At 41.8% G+C, this 19,068-nt stretch overlaps 2 protein-coding genes across 2 annotated transcripts; one reads left to right on the top strand and one right to left on the bottom strand.

Annotated features, from left to right (window-relative positions):
- Nucleotides 1-386: 386 nt before the first annotated feature.
- Nucleotides 387-12,943, bottom strand: LOC135082025 (2-methoxy-6-polyprenyl-1,4-benzoquinol methylase, mitochondrial). The gene is made up of 7 exons (XM_063976777.1): nt 12,705-12,943; nt 12,322-12,471; nt 11,647-11,776; nt 10,756-10,894; nt 9,904-9,992; nt 2,492-2,603; nt 387-930 (listed from the first exon to the last, which is right to left on the bottom strand). Exons 1-7 carry the CDS (start codon nt 12,877-12,879, stop codon nt 829-831), a joined length of 897 nt encoding a protein of 298 aa, XP_063832847.1. The 5' UTR covers nt 12,880-12,943; the 3' UTR covers nt 387-828.
- Nucleotides 12,944-13,412: 469 nt separating this feature from the next.
- Nucleotides 13,413-15,884, top strand: LOC135082029 (protein GUCD1). The gene is made up of 5 exons (XM_063976781.1): nt 13,413-13,747; nt 13,933-14,128; nt 14,306-14,396; nt 14,698-14,885; nt 15,450-15,884. The coding sequence occupies exons 1-5, from the start codon at nt 13,729-13,731 to the stop codon at nt 15,637-15,639; spliced, it is 684 nt and encodes a 227-aa protein (XP_063832851.1). The 5' UTR covers nt 13,413-13,728; the 3' UTR covers nt 15,640-15,884.
- Nucleotides 15,885-19,068: the final 3,184 nt, after the last annotated feature.

Here is a 19,068-nt window from a genome sequence, read left to right as displayed (position 1 = left end):
TCATAAACTGGCCCGAACATTTCCATTCTCACGGTTTATCAATACGGGCCCAGCATGCTTAAGAGCTTTCATTCGTTGTGAGAAAACGCGTGAATGAGACGGACGAAGGATACTTTTTACTGTTGACATAGATATTTTCGATTAGTGTGAATGTAAATGTAAACATTATCAGGATGCAATAAGAGAGAAAATGATTAAAAAATATATATGCGTAACGTAATAAATTAGACTCAAAGTAAATCACAAATGTAAAAATAATGAATTTGTAAGATGCCTCGTAGTGCGGCGTCATATCATAGTTTTTAATGAGTGGAAATGTAATTTAGGTACTGGATCAGCATTCCAAAGACCAACACAGTTTGATGGACTTAATAAAAACACTGAACTATTCGTTTTTGTTTTATTGTAAACCGTAACAACTAAACCGATTTTGTAGGAAAATAGGCATTAACCTATAAATAAATATATTTTTGTTTTAAAACTATTAATTCGAAGACTTATCTGATGACATCTCATTCTAATGCCCATTTTCACCATCAATCCCTATTTTTTTAAGTGACCCTTATGATAAAATTTCTGTTCACTTAGAAATTAAGGATTGATGGTGAAAACGGGCTTAATGCACATTTTCACCACGGTCTTAATGCACGTTTTCACCATCAATCCCTAATTTTTAAGTGACCCCTATGGTATAACACATAACAGGAATTTTGTTTTCAAAGGGGTCACTTAAAAATTAGGGATTGATGGTGAAAACGGGCTTAAGTCTATTTTCCTACAAGACCGTTCCTACCTAAGTTGACTAGGGGGGGGGGGGGGGGGGGGGGGCTATATCTTGAAGCCCGAGTGGACGGCGCAGGTGCCGAAGGTGAGGTTCTCGTACGTGACCTGCCGGAAGCCCGCGTCCTCGATCAAGCCTTTGAACTTCTCCTGGGAAATATACAACAGAGGCGATTATCACACTGCGCCGCGCTCCGCCGCGGTACGCGGGACGGCAGATTTAATCATTGTATGCAAGTACCTCAGTTTGTATAGAAAACACGCGCGGCACAACACACTGACAACGCGTCTGTACGCGGGATTTTTTATATGAAATCACGCGCTCCGCGGCGGAGCGCGGCGCAGTGTGATAACCGCCATACTATGCTATTATGATGTTCCCAAAAAAATTCGGAAAAGTAATAAAAATTCTCTGTCAATAAATGAGGGTTTATTGCGTTTACCAGTTGGCGCCATTGGCGAGTAATAACCTCGTACTAGACTGTGGCGCCACCTAGCGCTTCACTGCTCACCAGTTGGCGCCACTGCGAGTGATAAACTCATACTCTACTGTGGCGCCACCTAGCGTTTCACCGCTCACCAGTTGGCGCCACTGGCGAGTGATAAACTCATACTCTACTGTGGCGCCACCTAGTGCTTCACTGCTCACCAGTTGGCGCCACTGCGAGTGATAAACTCATACTCTACTGTGGCGCCACCGCCACCTAGTGCTTCACTACTCACCAGTTGGCGCCACTGGCGAGTGATAAACTCATACTCTACTGTGGCGCCACCTAGTGATTCACTGCTCACCAGTTGGCGCCACTGGCGAGTGATAAACTCATACTCTACTGTGGCGCCATCGCCACCTAGTGCTTCACTGCTCACCAGTTGGCGCCACTGCGAGTGATAAATCTCATACTCTACTGTGGCGCCACCTAGTGCTTCACTGCTCACCAGTTGGCGCCACTGGCGAATGATGACCTCACACTAGACTGGCGCCGCCTAGTGCTTCACTGCTCACCAGTTGGCGCCACTGCGAGTGATAAAACTCATACTCTACTGTGGCGCCACCTAGTGCTTCACTGCTCACCAGTTGGCGCCACTGGCGAATGATGACCTCACACTAGACTGGCGCCGCCTAGTGCTTCACTGCTCACCAGTTGGCGCCATTGGCGAATGATAACCTCACACTAGACTATGGCGCCACCTAGCGCATCACCGCTTCACACTGAGCGGCCAACTAGTGAGCAGTGAATCGCTAGGTGGCGCCACAGTCGAGTGTGAGTCAGGGGTTATCACTCGCCAGTGGCGCCAACTGGTGAGCGGTAAGAGCTAGATGGCACCACAGTCGAGTGTGAGTCAGAGGTTATCACTCGCCAGTGGCGCCAAACTGGTGAGCGGCGAAACGCTAGATGGCGAGATGGCGCCACAGTCGAGTGTGAGGTTATCACTCGCCAGTGGCGCCACTAATGAGCGCAATAAAGAAACCCTCATTCAAGTCAACTTACTTAATCGACGATGTCAAAGTAATTTAGCTTAGGCGCAGACCACCGACTTTAGTTGACCGATAGTTCGGTCGGGCTGTAAAATCAGTACTGAGATGTATGAAAGTGCGCACATTACGCCGATTTGGTATCGGCCGATTTTTCATACAAATTAGAATCGTGTCCAACTATCGGTCAACCAAGTCTGTGGTCTGCGCCTAGTTAGGGGTCAGAGCCATAGATACCTGGTTGGGGAACTGGCGGATGCTCTCGACGAGGTACTGGTACGGGCGCCACTGGCCGGCGATCAGCTGGCCCAGCACCGGGATCACTTGGAACGAGTACTGGTCGTACACCCTGCAACATACACATTTATAGGATTACTATTATGACCTTAGAAGTAGGTGTCTAGTGTCTATCTATTTACAGTAGAAACCCGATCCGAAAATCCGGATAATCGATTTCAAAGTAAAATCAAACAATGATTAACTTTTTTCGATAGAAAGGGTTTTCAATACATCATTTTACTCTAAAAATCTAAATTTAAGACCATTGGATGAATCCATTTCTTTTTTTTTTTTTTTTTTTTTTTTTTTTTTTTTTTTTTTTTTTTTTTTATGCTAGACAAGGCAGGTATTTGACCGCAATCGCACCTGGTGTTAAGTGAGATGCAGTCTAGGATGGTACATATCTGCCCTGTAAGTGCCTATTCACTCTCGCCTTGAAAACGCCCGGATTATAGTGTTTAGGAAATACAGCAGCAGGCAGCGAATTCCAGTCCCTAGCTGTTCGCATTATAAAGGAGTCGTCGAAACGCTTAGTGCGAGCTGGTGGAATGTCGACAATGTAGGGATGGTACGCCAGCCTGCGTCTGGTTCCCCGGTGATGGAAAGGGGCTGGTGGAATTAAGTTATATAATTCCTTCGCACATTCTCCGAAGTGTAGCCTGTAGAAAACCGTTAGAGAAGCAACTTTACGGCGGTGGTCAAGTTCCTGGAGCGACGCTTCAACAAGGGTCGGGCTGTCGATTAGTCTCCTGGCACGCCTTTCCACCGAATCCAAAGCAGCCAAATATTTCTTGGCAGAGCCGTCCCAGAGGTGGCAGCAGTATTCCATGCAAGGTCGGATCTGTGCTTTATATAACTGCAGCCTTTGCTTATTGGAGAAGTACTGCCTTGCCCTCGAGAGGATACCAAGTTTTTTGGCAGCAGTTTTCGCTATGGATTCGATGTACTCGCCAAAGTTCAACTTGCTGGACATTTCGATACCCAAAAGTTGGAGTCGCTCGGTGATTTTAACAGGCACACCTCGGAATGTTGGAGCCAGACGAAATGGACTTCGTTTGGCGGAGAACAGACACGCCTGTGTTTTGGACGCGTTAAATTGGACCAGATTGGCATCGCCCCAATCAGAGACATCCTGAAGGGCCAAATTTAAGCGTTCGATAAGGGACTCACGACAAGACTCGACCTCACGCCCGCTGGCTTTTGCGCTGGAAAGATATTTGGCTGTCACTGTTGTGTCATCTGCATACCCAAAGGTACCGGGTTTGAGCAGATCATTGATGTGCAGTAGAAACAGTGTTGCAGACAGCACCGATCCTTGAGGGACGCCAGCGTCAATAGATTGGTGACTAGAAGTGTAGCCCTCAAGGACTACTCTTATTGATCGTCCCACAAGGAAATCGGAGATCCATTTGCATAAGCCAGCAGGGATTCCAAAAGATGGAAGCTTGTTTATTAGGCTGCCGTGCCAGACTCTGTCAAACGCCTTTGATACGTCCAGTGAAACGGCAAGGGCTTCTCCGTGTTTCTCAATGGCCTCGCTCCATAAGTGTGTGGCATACACGAGAAGATCGCCTGTAGAACGACCATACCGAAACCCATACTGACGGTCGCTAAGTAGGTCATTTTCTTCAAGGTATGACAGGAGTCGGCCATTGAGGACACGTTCCATTATCTTGCAGAGTATGGACGTAACAGAGATGGGTCTATAATTTGTTGGGTCAGCACGACTGCCCTTTTTAGGTACGGGCTGTACGTTTGCAAGCTTCCATGATCTAGGGACTAGTCCAGTCTCAAGTGAGAGTCGATACAGGCGTGTCAGAATAGGAGACAACTCCGGCGCACAGTTACGCAGGACTATTGCTGGAATTCCGTCGGGTCCACTGGCTTTATTTATGTCAAGAGAACGCAAGACATTTAAAACCTCTCTCTGCCGTATGCGGACCTCACGCATGGTGGTAGAGGCAGGTGGTAATGAGGGTGGTATTTTGCCTACAACGTCAAGACGCGAGTTATCAGCGAACAGGGTGGCAAAAAGGTTCGCTTTTTCCTCAGCAGAGTGAGCCAGTGAGCCATCAGGTTTCAGCAGTGGTGGCAGGCTGGGGCGACAGAAGTTGGATTGGATGGCCTTGGCAAGGGACCAAAACGCTTTGGACCCGGCTGGGTATGAAGCAAGTTTGGTGCCAATGCGTCCAATATGGTCGTAGCGAGCCCTGCGTAACGCTTTTTTGCAAGACTTGGAGGCTTGGTTATAGGCTTTCTTCAGGTTGCGAGGTTCTTTTAACAATGAACTAAGACGACGTCCGTACCGTGTTACGGTGGCGGCGTCTTCCGTTTTTATGGGTCCAGACTAGAGATTGCAAATATTCGATAGTTTTCTATTTCGAATATTCGAATATTTTTTCAGTGATATTCGAATATTATTCGAATACTTTGAAAAAAAAAAAAAAGTACTTAAATTATCAATGTTTTATTGCTGGTTTTATTGCTTTAGGAACTATATTTTAACTATTTAACAATATAGTTTTTAAAAGAGTTATAAAATTCTCATCATCATCATCATTTCAGCCATAGGAAGTCCACTGCTGAACATAGGCCTCTCCCAATGACCTCCACAATGACTGGTTGGCAGCGGCCTGTATCCAGCGCCTTCCCGCTACCTATATGAAGTCTTCGGTCCACCTTTGTGGGTGAACGTCCCACGCTGCGCTTTTTGGTACGTGGTCTCCACTTCAGAACCTTGCTACCCCATCGGCCATCATTTCAGCGTACTATGTGATCTGCCTATTGCCACTTCTGCTTGCTAATCCGTCGGGCTATGTCAGCGACTTTAGTTCGTTTACGGATCTCCTCATTTCTGATTCAATCTCGTAAAGAAACACTGAGCATAGCCCTCCCCATAGCACGCTGTGCAATTTTGAGCTTATAAAGCCTTATAAAGCCTATTGTAAGAGCACGTTTCCGAGCCGTGTGCCATCACTGGTAGAGGTAACACACTGATTGAAGAATTTCGTCTTTAGGCACTGAGGTGTTTAGACGAAAAGATGTTGTATAGTTTCCTGAACGCTGCCCAGCCGAGTTGGATTCGACGATTTACCTTTTTCTCGAAATTTAATCTACCTTGCCGAATCGTTTGTCAGAGGAAGACATACTTGTCAACACAGCACAACAGTCTCGAGAATCGAGCTCCAACCGAAACATGGACGTTGGACCTAAGCTTCGTTTTGTCCATGTTCATCCGAAGGCCTGCCTGTTGAGAGACTCGATTAAGGTCTTCGAGTATTGTGCCGAGGTCTTCAAGCGATTCTGCCATGACCACAATATCGTCAGCAAACCGAAGCTGAGTGATGTATTCGCTATTGAAAGGTAATTATGCCTAATCCTTTCCATTCAAACAGCTTGAAATGGTTTCGGAGATATAACATCTCTCTGCCTCACGCCTCGCTGCAGAGGAATCGCCCTCGTGCTCTGCTCCTGTACTCGGCTCGACATAGTAGCGTTTCTGTACAGGCATTTCGGCATCTCGATATACCGATAGTCAATACGGCACCGCTAAAGAGACTGCAGCACTGCCTAAGTATCAATCGAATCAAAGGCCTTCTCATAGTCTAAGAAAAGCATCACCACGCTTCTATCCCATGCCTCTGGCGTTGTTCCTTAGAGTAAGACGGAACGAGTTTCGGTATTCCACCCGCGTTCAGAAGCTCTCAGGTTATTCCGTCATCACTCGATGCCTTGCTGTTCTTTAGCTGTTTGAGAGCCTTCCTAATCAATCTCGTATAGGCTGATATACGGGATGTCTTTGGTATAGTGTCGCGCGTGGGATACGTCAGTCAAAGGACGTCACTTATATAAATTCTTCCCGAATGTACGCGAACGTCTAACTAGGCGATGGTTAGAAATCGACCATTGCTCGTCGCAGTTCCTCACGGGACATGGCAACTTTAAACATAAACTTCACGAATTCAAACTAGTTCCGTCTCCTTTTTGCGAGTGTTCCACTGATGATGTCAGTCATGAGCAGTCTGCCCATCATATCTTGTGGGAGTGTGATCTTTGGAAACATGAACGTGATATAATGCTTAATTCAATACAACATACATCTGTTTCCGCAATTTATTACACCGATCTTGTCGCGACAAGGAAAAATTTCCGTGCTTTTAAGCGATTTTGTGAAAAATATTATTGGCAGGTAGTTGCTAATTGCTCATAAGATAGGCCCCCTTAATTTAATTTATTGTCCGTGGTGCATAATCTTTTTCTTAAAGGTTTTAAACCTTTGTTTGTCACCTGTCATCCGCTTTGCAATGGAGGGAAGTCGAACCTTAATTTCGAACTCCTCCTATGTTCTTCTGATTAATTTCGTTGCGGGTCCAATGACAGTTTAACTTTCCCCCGGGACAAACTTGACCTTCATTGGTTGGGTTTTTGTGGCGGTCAAGCTGTAGATCCTGGCTACACAGGAGTTGCAGTGGTGGGAACGAGAGGTGGGAATAGTCCCGTTTATAGTGTCGCGTTAACCTAGCTCTTACATCTGTTGCGGAGTTATTAACAGGTTTGGAGGTATGTAGCTGTCCATAAATCTTTTCGATCTCACCCAGAACCTCCGCTTTTGTTGACGTTACCGTCCGCCGTCTTCAGCATCGTTAGCTGACTTTGCACAATAGTTGTCTCTTTCAGGTAATTTGGAACCTTGGTTTCGCAAGACAACTTTGTGTTCACCAATGAAGTCGGAAGCATCAATGACTAGTTCTTTTAGTTGGTGATATGTATTTGATGCCTCCGACCACATTTACAAACACTAAGTCGTCTTCGTTCTATCTTTTCTGTTTATTTTTTTTAATGAGTTTTAATGAGTTTTTTAGTTTTTAAATTCGGAATCTAAATTCGAATATTCGATTGCAACCCCTAGTCCAGACCCTAAATCGGTAATTACTTCACAATACATCTTAAACTGTATTCTATTTATTCAACAAAATATTAACGAATTCAAAAAGAAAAGTGATATTCACCAAATTAACACTAGAAATAAAAATAAATTGGCTATACCCGCTTTTAGACTTAATAAAGTGTTTGCCACTTTTATGGGACAAGGTATCCATTTTTATAACAAAGTCCCTGATAAATATAAAGAGCTACCGTATAATAAATTTAAAGGTATAGTTAAAGATCACATGCTTAAAAAAGCCTATTATACAACTCGAGATTTTCTTAATGATAAGTCATCCTGGGAGTAGGATTATGGTCCTCTCATGCTCGCACTGAAAAGAATTAAAATGAAAAGTAATATTGTATAAACTAATAATAATTTCTCAAATGTTATAGTGTCATGCTTCTCAATCTGGACTGTTACTTAGCTTTATTATTAGTTTTTTTTTAAAGAGATAACTTGGCATTGTCATTCTCACTAAAATGTCTCTGGGGTGGTGGCGTAGTGAGGCGGGTCGTTACATTCCCTCTAATATGGTCGAGTGAAGCGATGGCTGGTTCACTCGTCATGTCTGTGAACAGGCGCTGCTTTCGGGGACTGGTCAATCCAAGTTATTCAAATTTATGTATGCGAGTCATTTCTACTAGTACCTTAATATGTAAGTCTAGATATTAGCACGTCACTACCACAAAATATAACAGAAGGTAAACTCATGTATGTACCTCGCTTTGCATACCTCTCTCGCTCGCACGCTCGGCCGTCGCGCTAGGGTTGTCTGTCATGTGTTGCGTTTATTTCGTTATGATAGAAAAATGTTACTCTTAATACTATGCAAGAAAGACAATAACAGATATCCACGTATACTTATTTATATTTAGTACGTTATTATAGTAATAGTTTGCAAACAAATACACGAGAAGGAAGTAGTATTTAGTTGAGTGGTTGACACTATTATCCAACTAATATTATAAATGCGAAAGTTTGGATGTCTGGATGTTTGTTGCTCTTTCACGCAAAAACTACTGAACGGATTTTGATGTGACTTTACAGTATTGTTGTTTATAACCCTGAATAACATATAGGCTATAATTTATGACGATCTGTGACAAACTAAATTTCACGCGGGTGAAGCCGCGGGCAAAAGCTAGTTATCCAATAATTCCTAAAACCTCTCTAAAACAATTCGATATTCCTAATAATTGAGTTGGCTTTCAATTTCAATTGAAATTCAAATAAATAACTTACTTACCTCCCCGAATCAACTGGTAATTTAAAAAATGAAAATTCGGTATTTAATTATGAGTTAAAGCAACCAAATACCGAACAATTATAATACGACTTTTTCTGTTCACTCATTTTCGTCAATTTCGCAAAACAATATATAATAACACAGGCGGTTGACCGGCGCGTGACTCAAGCGAACCACAGCGAACGTGTGGCGAACGTCTGTCGCGCTCGCGCCACGTCGCGCTCGCATTCGTCCAAGACAGTCTTGCTAGAGCGGTGTCTATGTGTGCGTGGCTCGAGCGCGTTTAGTATGGAGTTTGTCTTCTGTTATATTTTGTGTCACTACCTTGTTTAATATACCACGCAATCTTGTATACCCATTCTTATGATACACCATACAAGAATGCATGGTAAATTCAGTGAACTGCTCCTGAATCGAATGTACCTACTACTACTATTTCTATTTATTTATATTAACCGGCAGACAGTGGTGACTGAGTTTGTTGCGGCGCTTCTTCTCAGCACTTGCCAAATGTTGGTCTCGAAGCGCTGGTAGGGTAAAAAGATTATGAGACATGTAGAGGCTCCTTAAGAGCATATGACGATTTGTAAGAACTATTTATTAGTCTAAACAAATAAAGAAATTTTGACTTTGACTTTGATTAGAAACCTTGAAGAATGAGTCCGGATAATCGAGATTCTACTGTATACGCTTCTATTCCCATCTGCCCCCTTCGAGCCAGCGGGGTGGTGGGTGGCACTAATAGGTGGCGTTTACTACCCCGGTGGTCAATGGCGCTTATCTAGTTTCATCTACCCCCTTCGTACGACTTGGCCCACCACCGCAACTCCTGTATAGCCAGCTGAAGCTTGGCCTCCATTGAAACACAACCAGTGAAGGTTGAGTAGTCACGGAAGATAGCCGTCTTCAATCTGAAGAATATAGGAGTCCGAGATATCACTTCAAACGAGAATGGAACTGTACTAAAGCCCGGTCTTCGAGCACGTAATTATGTTGCTGTCGCGCTCGCACACTCACTGCGGGCGCGCGTCGCACAGTCGCGACAGCAATATAATTACGCGCGAGCGAGAAGGATGGGTACCTTGGGGTCATTGGAAGAATTTCTACGTGCTCGGCGACCAGACTATAGTGACCTTCCAGTGTTTAAATTAGATTAAAATAGGTATTTAGTGACTTACAAAAGTTTATACTGACCACTGCAGCGTGTCGTTGGGGATGTGGCTGAACTCCAGGCACATGAAGCGCCCGCCCGGCGCCAGCACCCGATATGCTTCCTCAAGCACCTAAGAAACCAGCGATATTGTCATGAATGAAATATAATACATACTTAATTATTCAACAACACAACACACTAGGTACTTACAATAATAAATAGACATCAATTTGCTTAAATAATTATCAACAAATAAGTTAACCAATGGGGCAACCGTATTTGAAGCCGTCAGCGCAAAAGTGGCCTAACCCAAATTTTACATATTCATACTTATCTATTGCAATTTATTCAAAACCAAATAAATTTTGATGCTAAAGCGGCCTATCCCTAGTTTCACCCTTAGTAAAGAGGTGGGTCGTTGTAAACATTCTTTTTGCGCGCATTGTTTTTGCCTACGAAGCAGTATAAAAGTGGCCTAACCAAGTTTAGGCTCCATACTAATATGTTAAGCTTAGGCCACTTTTGCGCTGACGGCCTCATTTGCGATCCCCAGTTGCGAGTAAGGTACTGTCACTTGATAGCCAACTGGTGAACGCAAAAACGATTGTAGGGTTAGGTTATCACTTGCACTCATCTTAGGCCCAGAACAGACGGGGAAGAAACGAAACTGCAACTTTCTAACGATTCTGATGAATGAAACTGAAAGTTTCAAACTGGTCGCGTCATGTGTGGTCTCTCAACGGACGCTATGGCAGAAACTTAGATGCAACTCAAAAGTAACTAGCATTTGCAGTTTCGTTGCAGTTGCGTTTCACCGTCTGTTCTGGGCCTTAGGGTCACTAGCGCGTACAAAGTCCTTTAGCGTAAAGTAACAAGCGCGCTTATTAGCTTACCTTATCGATGTGGGTGCAGTTCCTGATGCCGAACGCGATGGTATACGCCGTGAAGGCCTCGTCGGGCAGCGCGAGCTTCTCCGCGTCGCCGCACGCCCAGCTAACCTCCACGCCGCAGGACTCCTTCGTGTAGCCCTGTCTGGACAATCATCAGTCCATTGGAAAGCATCAACATGGAGCTAGGATGAAACTCCACAAATTCAAAATATAACAGTGATAAAATTATACCTACCTACCTCGAATCTCAAGACTTCAAAATTAAAATCAAAATTATTTTATTCAGTTTCAGAAGTGGAATTGTGTAAAGCAATCGTAATCATTTGACAGTTCATAACGTACGATAAAGTCAGTTAAACAAAGCGTTTGACAGAATAATCGTACGTTATGAACTGTCAAATGATAACGATTACTTTACACAATTGCACCTCTGATTAACATTTTGACACTTATGAACATCAAAACAAATAAAATAAAAAAGAAAGGTAGCCTTTTTATGGAGCACTTTACATGTCTCCTTATTTTTTTGGCCCTGCCAGCACTTTGAGACAAACATATTATTATGGCAAGTGCTGAGAAGAAACGCCGGAACAAACTCAGTCAGCACTAGTTGCCAGTCATTATTTTAAAAATCAAAAATAAAGTAAAAACCAGTGTGCTGTAAATTCGCACCATTGAAGCCATTAGACAGAATAATAATAATAATACATAGGATTGCATGTCAACATAACCACTGTGGGTTCTTGTGCAGTTTTAATAGGAGCGAGTTTGCAACAAAAATGGGTAACCTGATGTGCTGTCATGTGTAAATCAAATAATGATTCAAGAAGTTCCACACAATTATTCAATCAAGAAAGTTTCACTCACAAGAATTCTGCACATCTGTGTTCTTACCTCTGTGCCCTGAGTTTGCCCACATCCAGCATGGCTTGGTTGATGTCACAAACGGTGACGCTGCTCTCCTTGCTGGCAGGAGGCGGGCCCAGGTTCTTCAAGTAGTTGATGTACCGGAATGTGATGTCACCTGGAATATGTAAATCAATCTATTAGAAACAAGTAAGTAAGTAAACATTTATTTGCTGCACACAAAGTCACATACATTGTTCAACAAGATTACATAATTCAATATTTAACATGCACATTCAAAATAAAAAAAAAAAAAAACAATTAGAAAAGAAATAATGTAAGCAGAGTTGCAGCAGCAAAAGGTCTCCGTCTCAGCATGTGTCACAAGCTAATGCCTGGACGCTAATTTTCAGACAGCGGCCGACGAAAGTGGAGAGAGAGAAAGTAAGTTTGTACTCACTCACTCACTGTAAATAAAGAATTTTATGTTTAATTAAAAAAAATCTAAAACTTAGAAACTTGCTTTCAAAACTGGTTCACATTAATGACCACACACAATATCTTCTTACTGGACTTCCGTAACTACCCTCTTTATTAGCAAATATTTTCATGTGAACACCATGTAAATATTTGCTTAAATTCCTGTATCAAATAGCCACAAGATTGACCTAAAAATATCCTAAACAAAGCCTCATTGGCCAAGTTGGTTTTTTAAAAACTTACCAGTGCCTCCCGCCATGTCGAGGAGCTTGGTGCCGTGTGTGGGAGCGAGGCGGTTCATGAAGATGTCCTTCCAGATCCGGTGGATGCCGAACGACATCGCATCGTTCATCACGTCATACTTCTCCGCTACTGTTTCAAACACTTCATGCACTGAAAACAATTAGTAGTCAACTCGTTAACCGCATATTTAGATTTGCATAAAAATTCTAGGGACTTCACATGCTGAATAAAATATAATTCAAACTTAAAACATAACTATTTGGAATGTTTAATCCAAATAGTTATGTTTTGAGGTTAGGTACTAATAAGACCAAGACGAAAACTAAGTAACGTCTAGCATAAAAGTTGCAGTTTTTAGCTTTGAAGGTAAGGGACTTTCCTACCTTTTTTCCACTTCTCTTCCTCATCCACTGACTGGAAACCAAAATGAGTTTGTTTTGATGATTGTCCATCATTTTCCTTGTGCGCGTTCTGTGTGCTCAGCGTTCGGACCCTGTAAACGTTACGGGAAGATCCCCCGCTGCTAGCCAATTTGTAAAACGCTCTTCTCAGTGCCATTATAACTTTAAACACCTGAAAATTGGATGAGCCGATAAAAACTAAAGTAGATAAGTACAAGACAGACAGCTGACACTTGACAGTGACAGATCATAGATGTAAAGTTGACAGTCAGCTAATCCACTAGCGTTTTGCTTGCAAATTAAAAACAAAACAATAAATTGGGTCCATTATTTGGACACGCGCGTTATCAAATTATTTTCAAATAAGAACCTCTCGTACTTGGCATGAAATATAATCCAAAAAATATATTGTTAAATAACAAATACTGCAAAAAATAAACTAAACGCAACATTGGCACGTTCCTTTCTACGTAACCAATACTTTATTTAAATTTAGAAGTTTCAAGTTTCAAAAAGCAGGAATTGGCTTTGAATTGACATTAAAAAATATACAAGAAACTATAGATTTTAGAGGAACAACAGGATTGTAATTTATCATTTTATTTTGGGAACAACAAAACAAAAAAGGGAATACTGTTGCAGTAAAACGAAACGTATGTGATAAGGTTTTTTGACAGCTTCAATGAATGATGCGCTGAGCTGATAACAACAAAAACAATGCAAAAATAATCACCTCCTCATCTTAATTCGTGGTAAAGTTACTCTTTATAAATCTGAAACACCAAAATTAAGCGTATACTAACATAAGTATAAGGTCTATTGAGTCTTAGAATCTAGGGAAGACTATTACGTGGCTGAGTCACCAAAATGCTTATCTCATAATTCTTAGTAAAAGCTGACAATAGCTAGCTGAAAAAAATGTGGTGACTGTGTGTTCTATGCTCGCAATGGTCATGTGAAAGAAGTATGAAGAAGAATTGATTTTAACGTGTACACAGAAGCAATCATGGCATCTGAAAAGGCAGGTAAGTAAGTTAGTAAAGTATTATGTTAATACTTTTATTTTGGACTGTATTAATTTTTCTAAAACATACTGGGTGTTTTGCATGTGAGTCATAGATGTACAATTAATTGAAAAACGAATTAGTGACTTACAAAAACTATCAAAATATCTAGCATAAAGTCAACCACTTTACCGCAACGATTTTAGGTAGACCACAGTTCATCGAACACAAGATAACGCATTACCGACAGCGCTTCAATTGGGACTGTGGCGTGTCCTGCGTCCTGATGCTGTTGGAAGAAGAGCAGCGAAGGGAGCTATTGAACAAGTTCGCCGAGACCTGCCAAGAGGAAGGCTTCAACCAGTCCACGTGGACCATTGACTTGTGTTACCTGCTCAAAAGGTGCCTCATATTTATCATCTGTTTAAGTATGCAAAAATGTTCAGGTGTTTTTTTAATAAGGCAGAAATTGTGACAAATTGTAGAATATTGATGCAGATATTACACAATGCTAAAGCTCTAGTATGTGATAGATAGAACAAATGGTTTTTAATTTATAATTTCTTCATTTGTTTGTAGATATGGCATTAGGCATCAAATGTGCACTATCATGCCAGGTGTGAATGAGGACTACAAGAAACATGGATACTATGATAGGATATTGGACTTGGTAAGTTATAAATTAGTTGAAAACTTTTTACACTTAAAGTGAAGCTCAAAATGATTAGGGGGGTAGCCTCACTCACTAGATTAATAGAAAACACTATATCAGTGTAGTACACCACACACAACAAAAAAGTAATACCATGTAAATATACACAAAAGAGATGGAATAATTTAGGTGGTATTATCTCTATGAAGCAATCTCTTCCAGACAAGATAGACAGAATATATTTTAACCTTAACTCTAGCTATATTCTCTATCAGTCAACAACACTACCCAAGCAGTATCAACTTTTGCACCAATGAAGGACCGAGAACGCGTCAGGCGTCGCTTCGACGAGGCGACCAGCACTGGTATCGAGGTGTCGCAGCGGTCGCTGTCCACCGACGAGCTGGTGGCACACCTGGTGTCATCGGGGCCCGTCGTCCTGCTCGTGGACGCAGGACTGCTGGTCTGCGACCTGTGCAAGCATAATAAACTGAAGGCCGAGTTCAGGTGAGCAAAATATTTTTTTTATAAGACAGGTCAGGACAAATCATCCATTTGCTTCTAGTAAATATGAGACAGGTTTTTGAAATGGCGACTAAAATCTATTAGCCACAGGATGTCCATTGTTGAACATAGATTTCTCCTGATGACCAGTAAAAATCTGCAACCTTTTTAATGCCACCTGTCGCGGTGGACGTCCTACACTGCGTTTTCCCTTACGTGACCTCTATTCTGCACCTTGCTGCCACGTCAGCCGTCATTTTTTCGTATTGTGCCCTGCCCACAGTTTGGGTTGCTCTAATTCATCGGGCTCTGTAGCTTTAGGTCATTTACGACTGAAATATGATGATGGTAAATAGCTACCACCAATTTCATCATCATCATCAATCATTTCAGCCATAGGAGGTCCAACTGCTGAACATAGGCCACCCCCAATGATTTCCATATGACAGATTGGTAGCAGCCAGCATCCAGCGCCTTCCTGCTACCTTTATGAGGTCGGTCCACCATGTGGGTGGACGTCCTACGCATTTGCCCAATCCAAATAAACACCATGAACTGTCGTCCCAGGCGCTGTTTCGGCGGCGGCTACCGCGGGCACTATATCGTGGCGGTGGGACTCGGCCGGGGCCGCGTGTTGTACCGGGACCCGGCGCTGTCTCCGCGCCTGTGCGCCGCCGCGCCTCAAGCGCTCGCCCGCGCGAGAAGAGCGCCCGGGACCGACCATGATGCCGTGCTGGTGTACAAAGACTTCAGTTGATGACGGCTGTTGATACACCTTACTAGTACTAGCGTCACTAAGCTAGCGTGTTGTACCGGGACCCGGCGCTGTCTCCGCAAAGTGCAAAGCGCCCGGGACCGACCACGATGCCGTGCTGGTGTACAAAGACTTCAGTTGATGACGGTTGTTAATACCTTACTAGTAGTAGCGTCACTAAGCTAGCGTGTTGTACCGGGACCCGGCGCTGCCGCCGCGCCGGAAAGCACCCGGGACCGACCACGATGCCGTGCTGGTGTACAAAGACTTCAGTTGATGACGGTTGCTAATACACCTTACTAGTACTAGCGTCACTAAGCTAGCGTGTTGTACCGGGACCCGGCGCTGTCTCCGCAAAGTGCAAAGCGCCCGGGACCGACCACGATGCCGTGCTGGTGTACAAAGACTTCAGTTGATGACGGTTATTAATACCTTACTAGTAGTAGCGTCACTAAGCTAGCGTGTTGTACCGGGACCCGGCGCTACCGCCGCGCCGGAAAGCACCCGGGACCGACCACGATGCCGTGCTGGTGTACAAAGACTAGATTGGATATATCCTACTAATATTATAATGTGAAAGTTTGTGTGGATGTTTACTCTTTCGTGAAATTACAGGGAAAATGAAATTTGTTAAAACCCAGGGAAATAAACATAGGTATTAACTTATGTTTTTTTTTAACTGAATTGAAGTTTAAGAAAACGTATGATAAAGTTTGGTATCTGTACAAACCGAAATGCAAGCGATCGTCAGAATAACAAAGATTCTAAAATCAATTTCACTACATGTTCACGCGATGTGTGTGCCTATGAATATGAATATATTTAGTCTGATAACACTGTTATCAAAACGTAGTATTATAAATTAGATAAATAAGCTTTCATCTTAAATACATGTTTATGAAAATCCCCTTTAATTCTTCGGTAAGGATGAACAATTACACTATCAGTGACAAACCTATACTATATTAGGTTTTTTTTGTTATATTATAGAATTATTTTAGAAGTAAAATTAATTAAAGTTACCTTAACTTTACTTATTTATTTTGTGGTTCACAAATACTACAACTGCTACAGGGTAATTCTTTCCTGAATATTTAAAAAAACAAATATTCATCAATAGTATCTTAGGTAGTTAAGTAGTAATATTAATTTTAAACTGAAGTTATTTACGACTGTCCTCTGGTCTTTCTTACTCGCACGCTGCGTATTTTTTGGTGTCGCGAGTGTTTTTCAAAACTTTTGAATACTTTTAAGTTAAGCGATGAGCTCTCTATCCTGTTTTTTGTGATCGTTGGTAGTTCTCTTTCTTTTCAAAAATAATACAATATTTTCTTTGACTATACATTATTAAGAGTACTTTCCCTCCAGGTGGCATTACAAAATTCCATCCTGTATTTTATGAAGTTTCACATACCAATCATTACCAATTAATCCATTGGTTCCCAAAGTGGGGGGACCTTTAAAGGGGGCGCGGGCCATTGTGTACTTAAGTATAAGAAACCTGCGACCGCTGAGAGAATGCATTCCAGACTGCTCGATACGACCAAGTCGACCAATAAATAATCTTGACTGGAGGAGGGGGGCGCAGAATTATTTGTATGGTCGAAAGGCGCGTCTCAAATAAGTTTTTAAGCCTTCAAAATTAAAATTTAATAATATCACTTGAACCCATTTTAATAGTAAGGTACGTCATGATATTTGAATTATTATAATTATCATAATGTTAAAATAAATACAAAATGGGGGAATAAGTCCCTCAATCCAAGAATCGTTTAGTTATCGTTTCCACCCTGTATACTTAAAAGACTACACTCTATGAAAGGGAATTTACCTAGAGTTCCCGAAATACGAGAATATGAGATTTACTGTCTTACTCAGCCAAAATTTAAGGAGTAAATTATGAAAATGATTAGCAGACGTTTTGCGTGTCGCGGACGTCTCTTACTAGGCCTACGCATGAACAAAATTGACCATTAGGTGAGAAGAAAGAAGACTAAATTGGGAGACGCTATAGGGAGCAATCTCTTCCAGACAATACGGGAGGACAGGTGGAACAGCCTTCCCGTGGCAGTCAGGACCCTGGGAGAGGAATCAAGCTTGTCTTCTGTCAGCGTACACCTAGAAACTTTCGGTCCCGATAGCTCCGATTTCTGTTCACTAACTTCCCCCTCATGTCTCTCCTTCGACTTAACACTCCTTCGCCACTTTTTGGCTTTACGCCTCTCCTTATCACTATTACTGGAAGCAACAGTTGTTAGCCATAAAAAGGGAGATGCATGCGGATAAATAAGGAAAGATAAGTAGATACTACCTATCTAACTGTTAGATAGAACCATGTGAAATTAATATTCGTATATTACCACTTATTTATCTACATAATTTACGTACACGTGACGTGTGTAAATCCTGAATATAACTAATTTTACATAATGTATTAAATTAGAAACTCGACTGATCGACTCCGACCGCAGGAAACAATCTCTGCGTTGTCTATGCGCGGTGATTCCCCTAAAGTTGGGACCGCAGCATCCAACACGTGTTGTGTCGTGTGTCTATCTTATCTGACCTTCGTATTGTTGTCTTTGATAAATAATAATAATAGTATTGATTTACGAGTAAATAGGCCACTTAGGTTAACTTCAATCATGAATTATTCCGGATTTACTGAAAGTTTAGTCGAAGTAGGAATAGGTATTTGGCAGCTATAGGGGGAGATACTGGATACAATGTAATATATTATAATATGCATTCGCAGGGCACCTAATAAATTAATATAATAAACCCTCCTTCCGGCGCATTCGGGTAAAATATTAATTGAAATTACACGAACTCTATGATATCATAGTTCGTTAAATAAAGTTCAAAGTAGCACTTTATTCTGTGATTCTACTAAGAATCTGAGTTTGAGTAGTGATTTTTACCGATACAAACTACTGAAATACTAACATTACAATTATTTTAAAAGTTAAGTGGATATTGTAGGTAAATTGGAAGTCTATAATAGGTTTGATTCCCTTGTTGCAGGTCTTGGTAGATTAGAGTAAGGGGAATTATAAAACGAGCGACTAAAAAAAAACTTTGCGACTGATGATGGCATACTGTTTTAATACCTTGAGCGGTATGAATTTGAGTAAGCGAAAAATTAACCAAACTAACGACGAATATTGATCAATAATAAAATCCAGAACGAGCTTACAAAATGTGGGTTTTGATTATTACATTTCAGACATAAAAATACTATCCGGGCGACTAAATTACTAAGTGAGCGACTAGAAATACAGAGAGGGCAACTTTAATATGAAGATACATTAGATTTTTCTAATTGAGGTTTTACTGAACGAACTACAAAAAAGTTAATTCTAAGCAAAGTTTTGTGAGCTGCTTTATTAATGATTATTGGTTACTGATATTATATTTGAGGTCTCATGTTTT

Source organism: Ostrinia nubilalis, chromosome 21 (assembly GCF_963855985.1).
Source record: "Ostrinia nubilalis chromosome 21, ilOstNubi1.1, whole genome shotgun sequence".
NCBI lineage: Eukaryota > Metazoa > Arthropoda > Insecta > Lepidoptera > Crambidae > Ostrinia > Ostrinia nubilalis.
The sequence above is the reverse complement of the archived record's forward strand: the minus strand, read 5'-3'. Positions and strand labels throughout refer to the sequence as shown.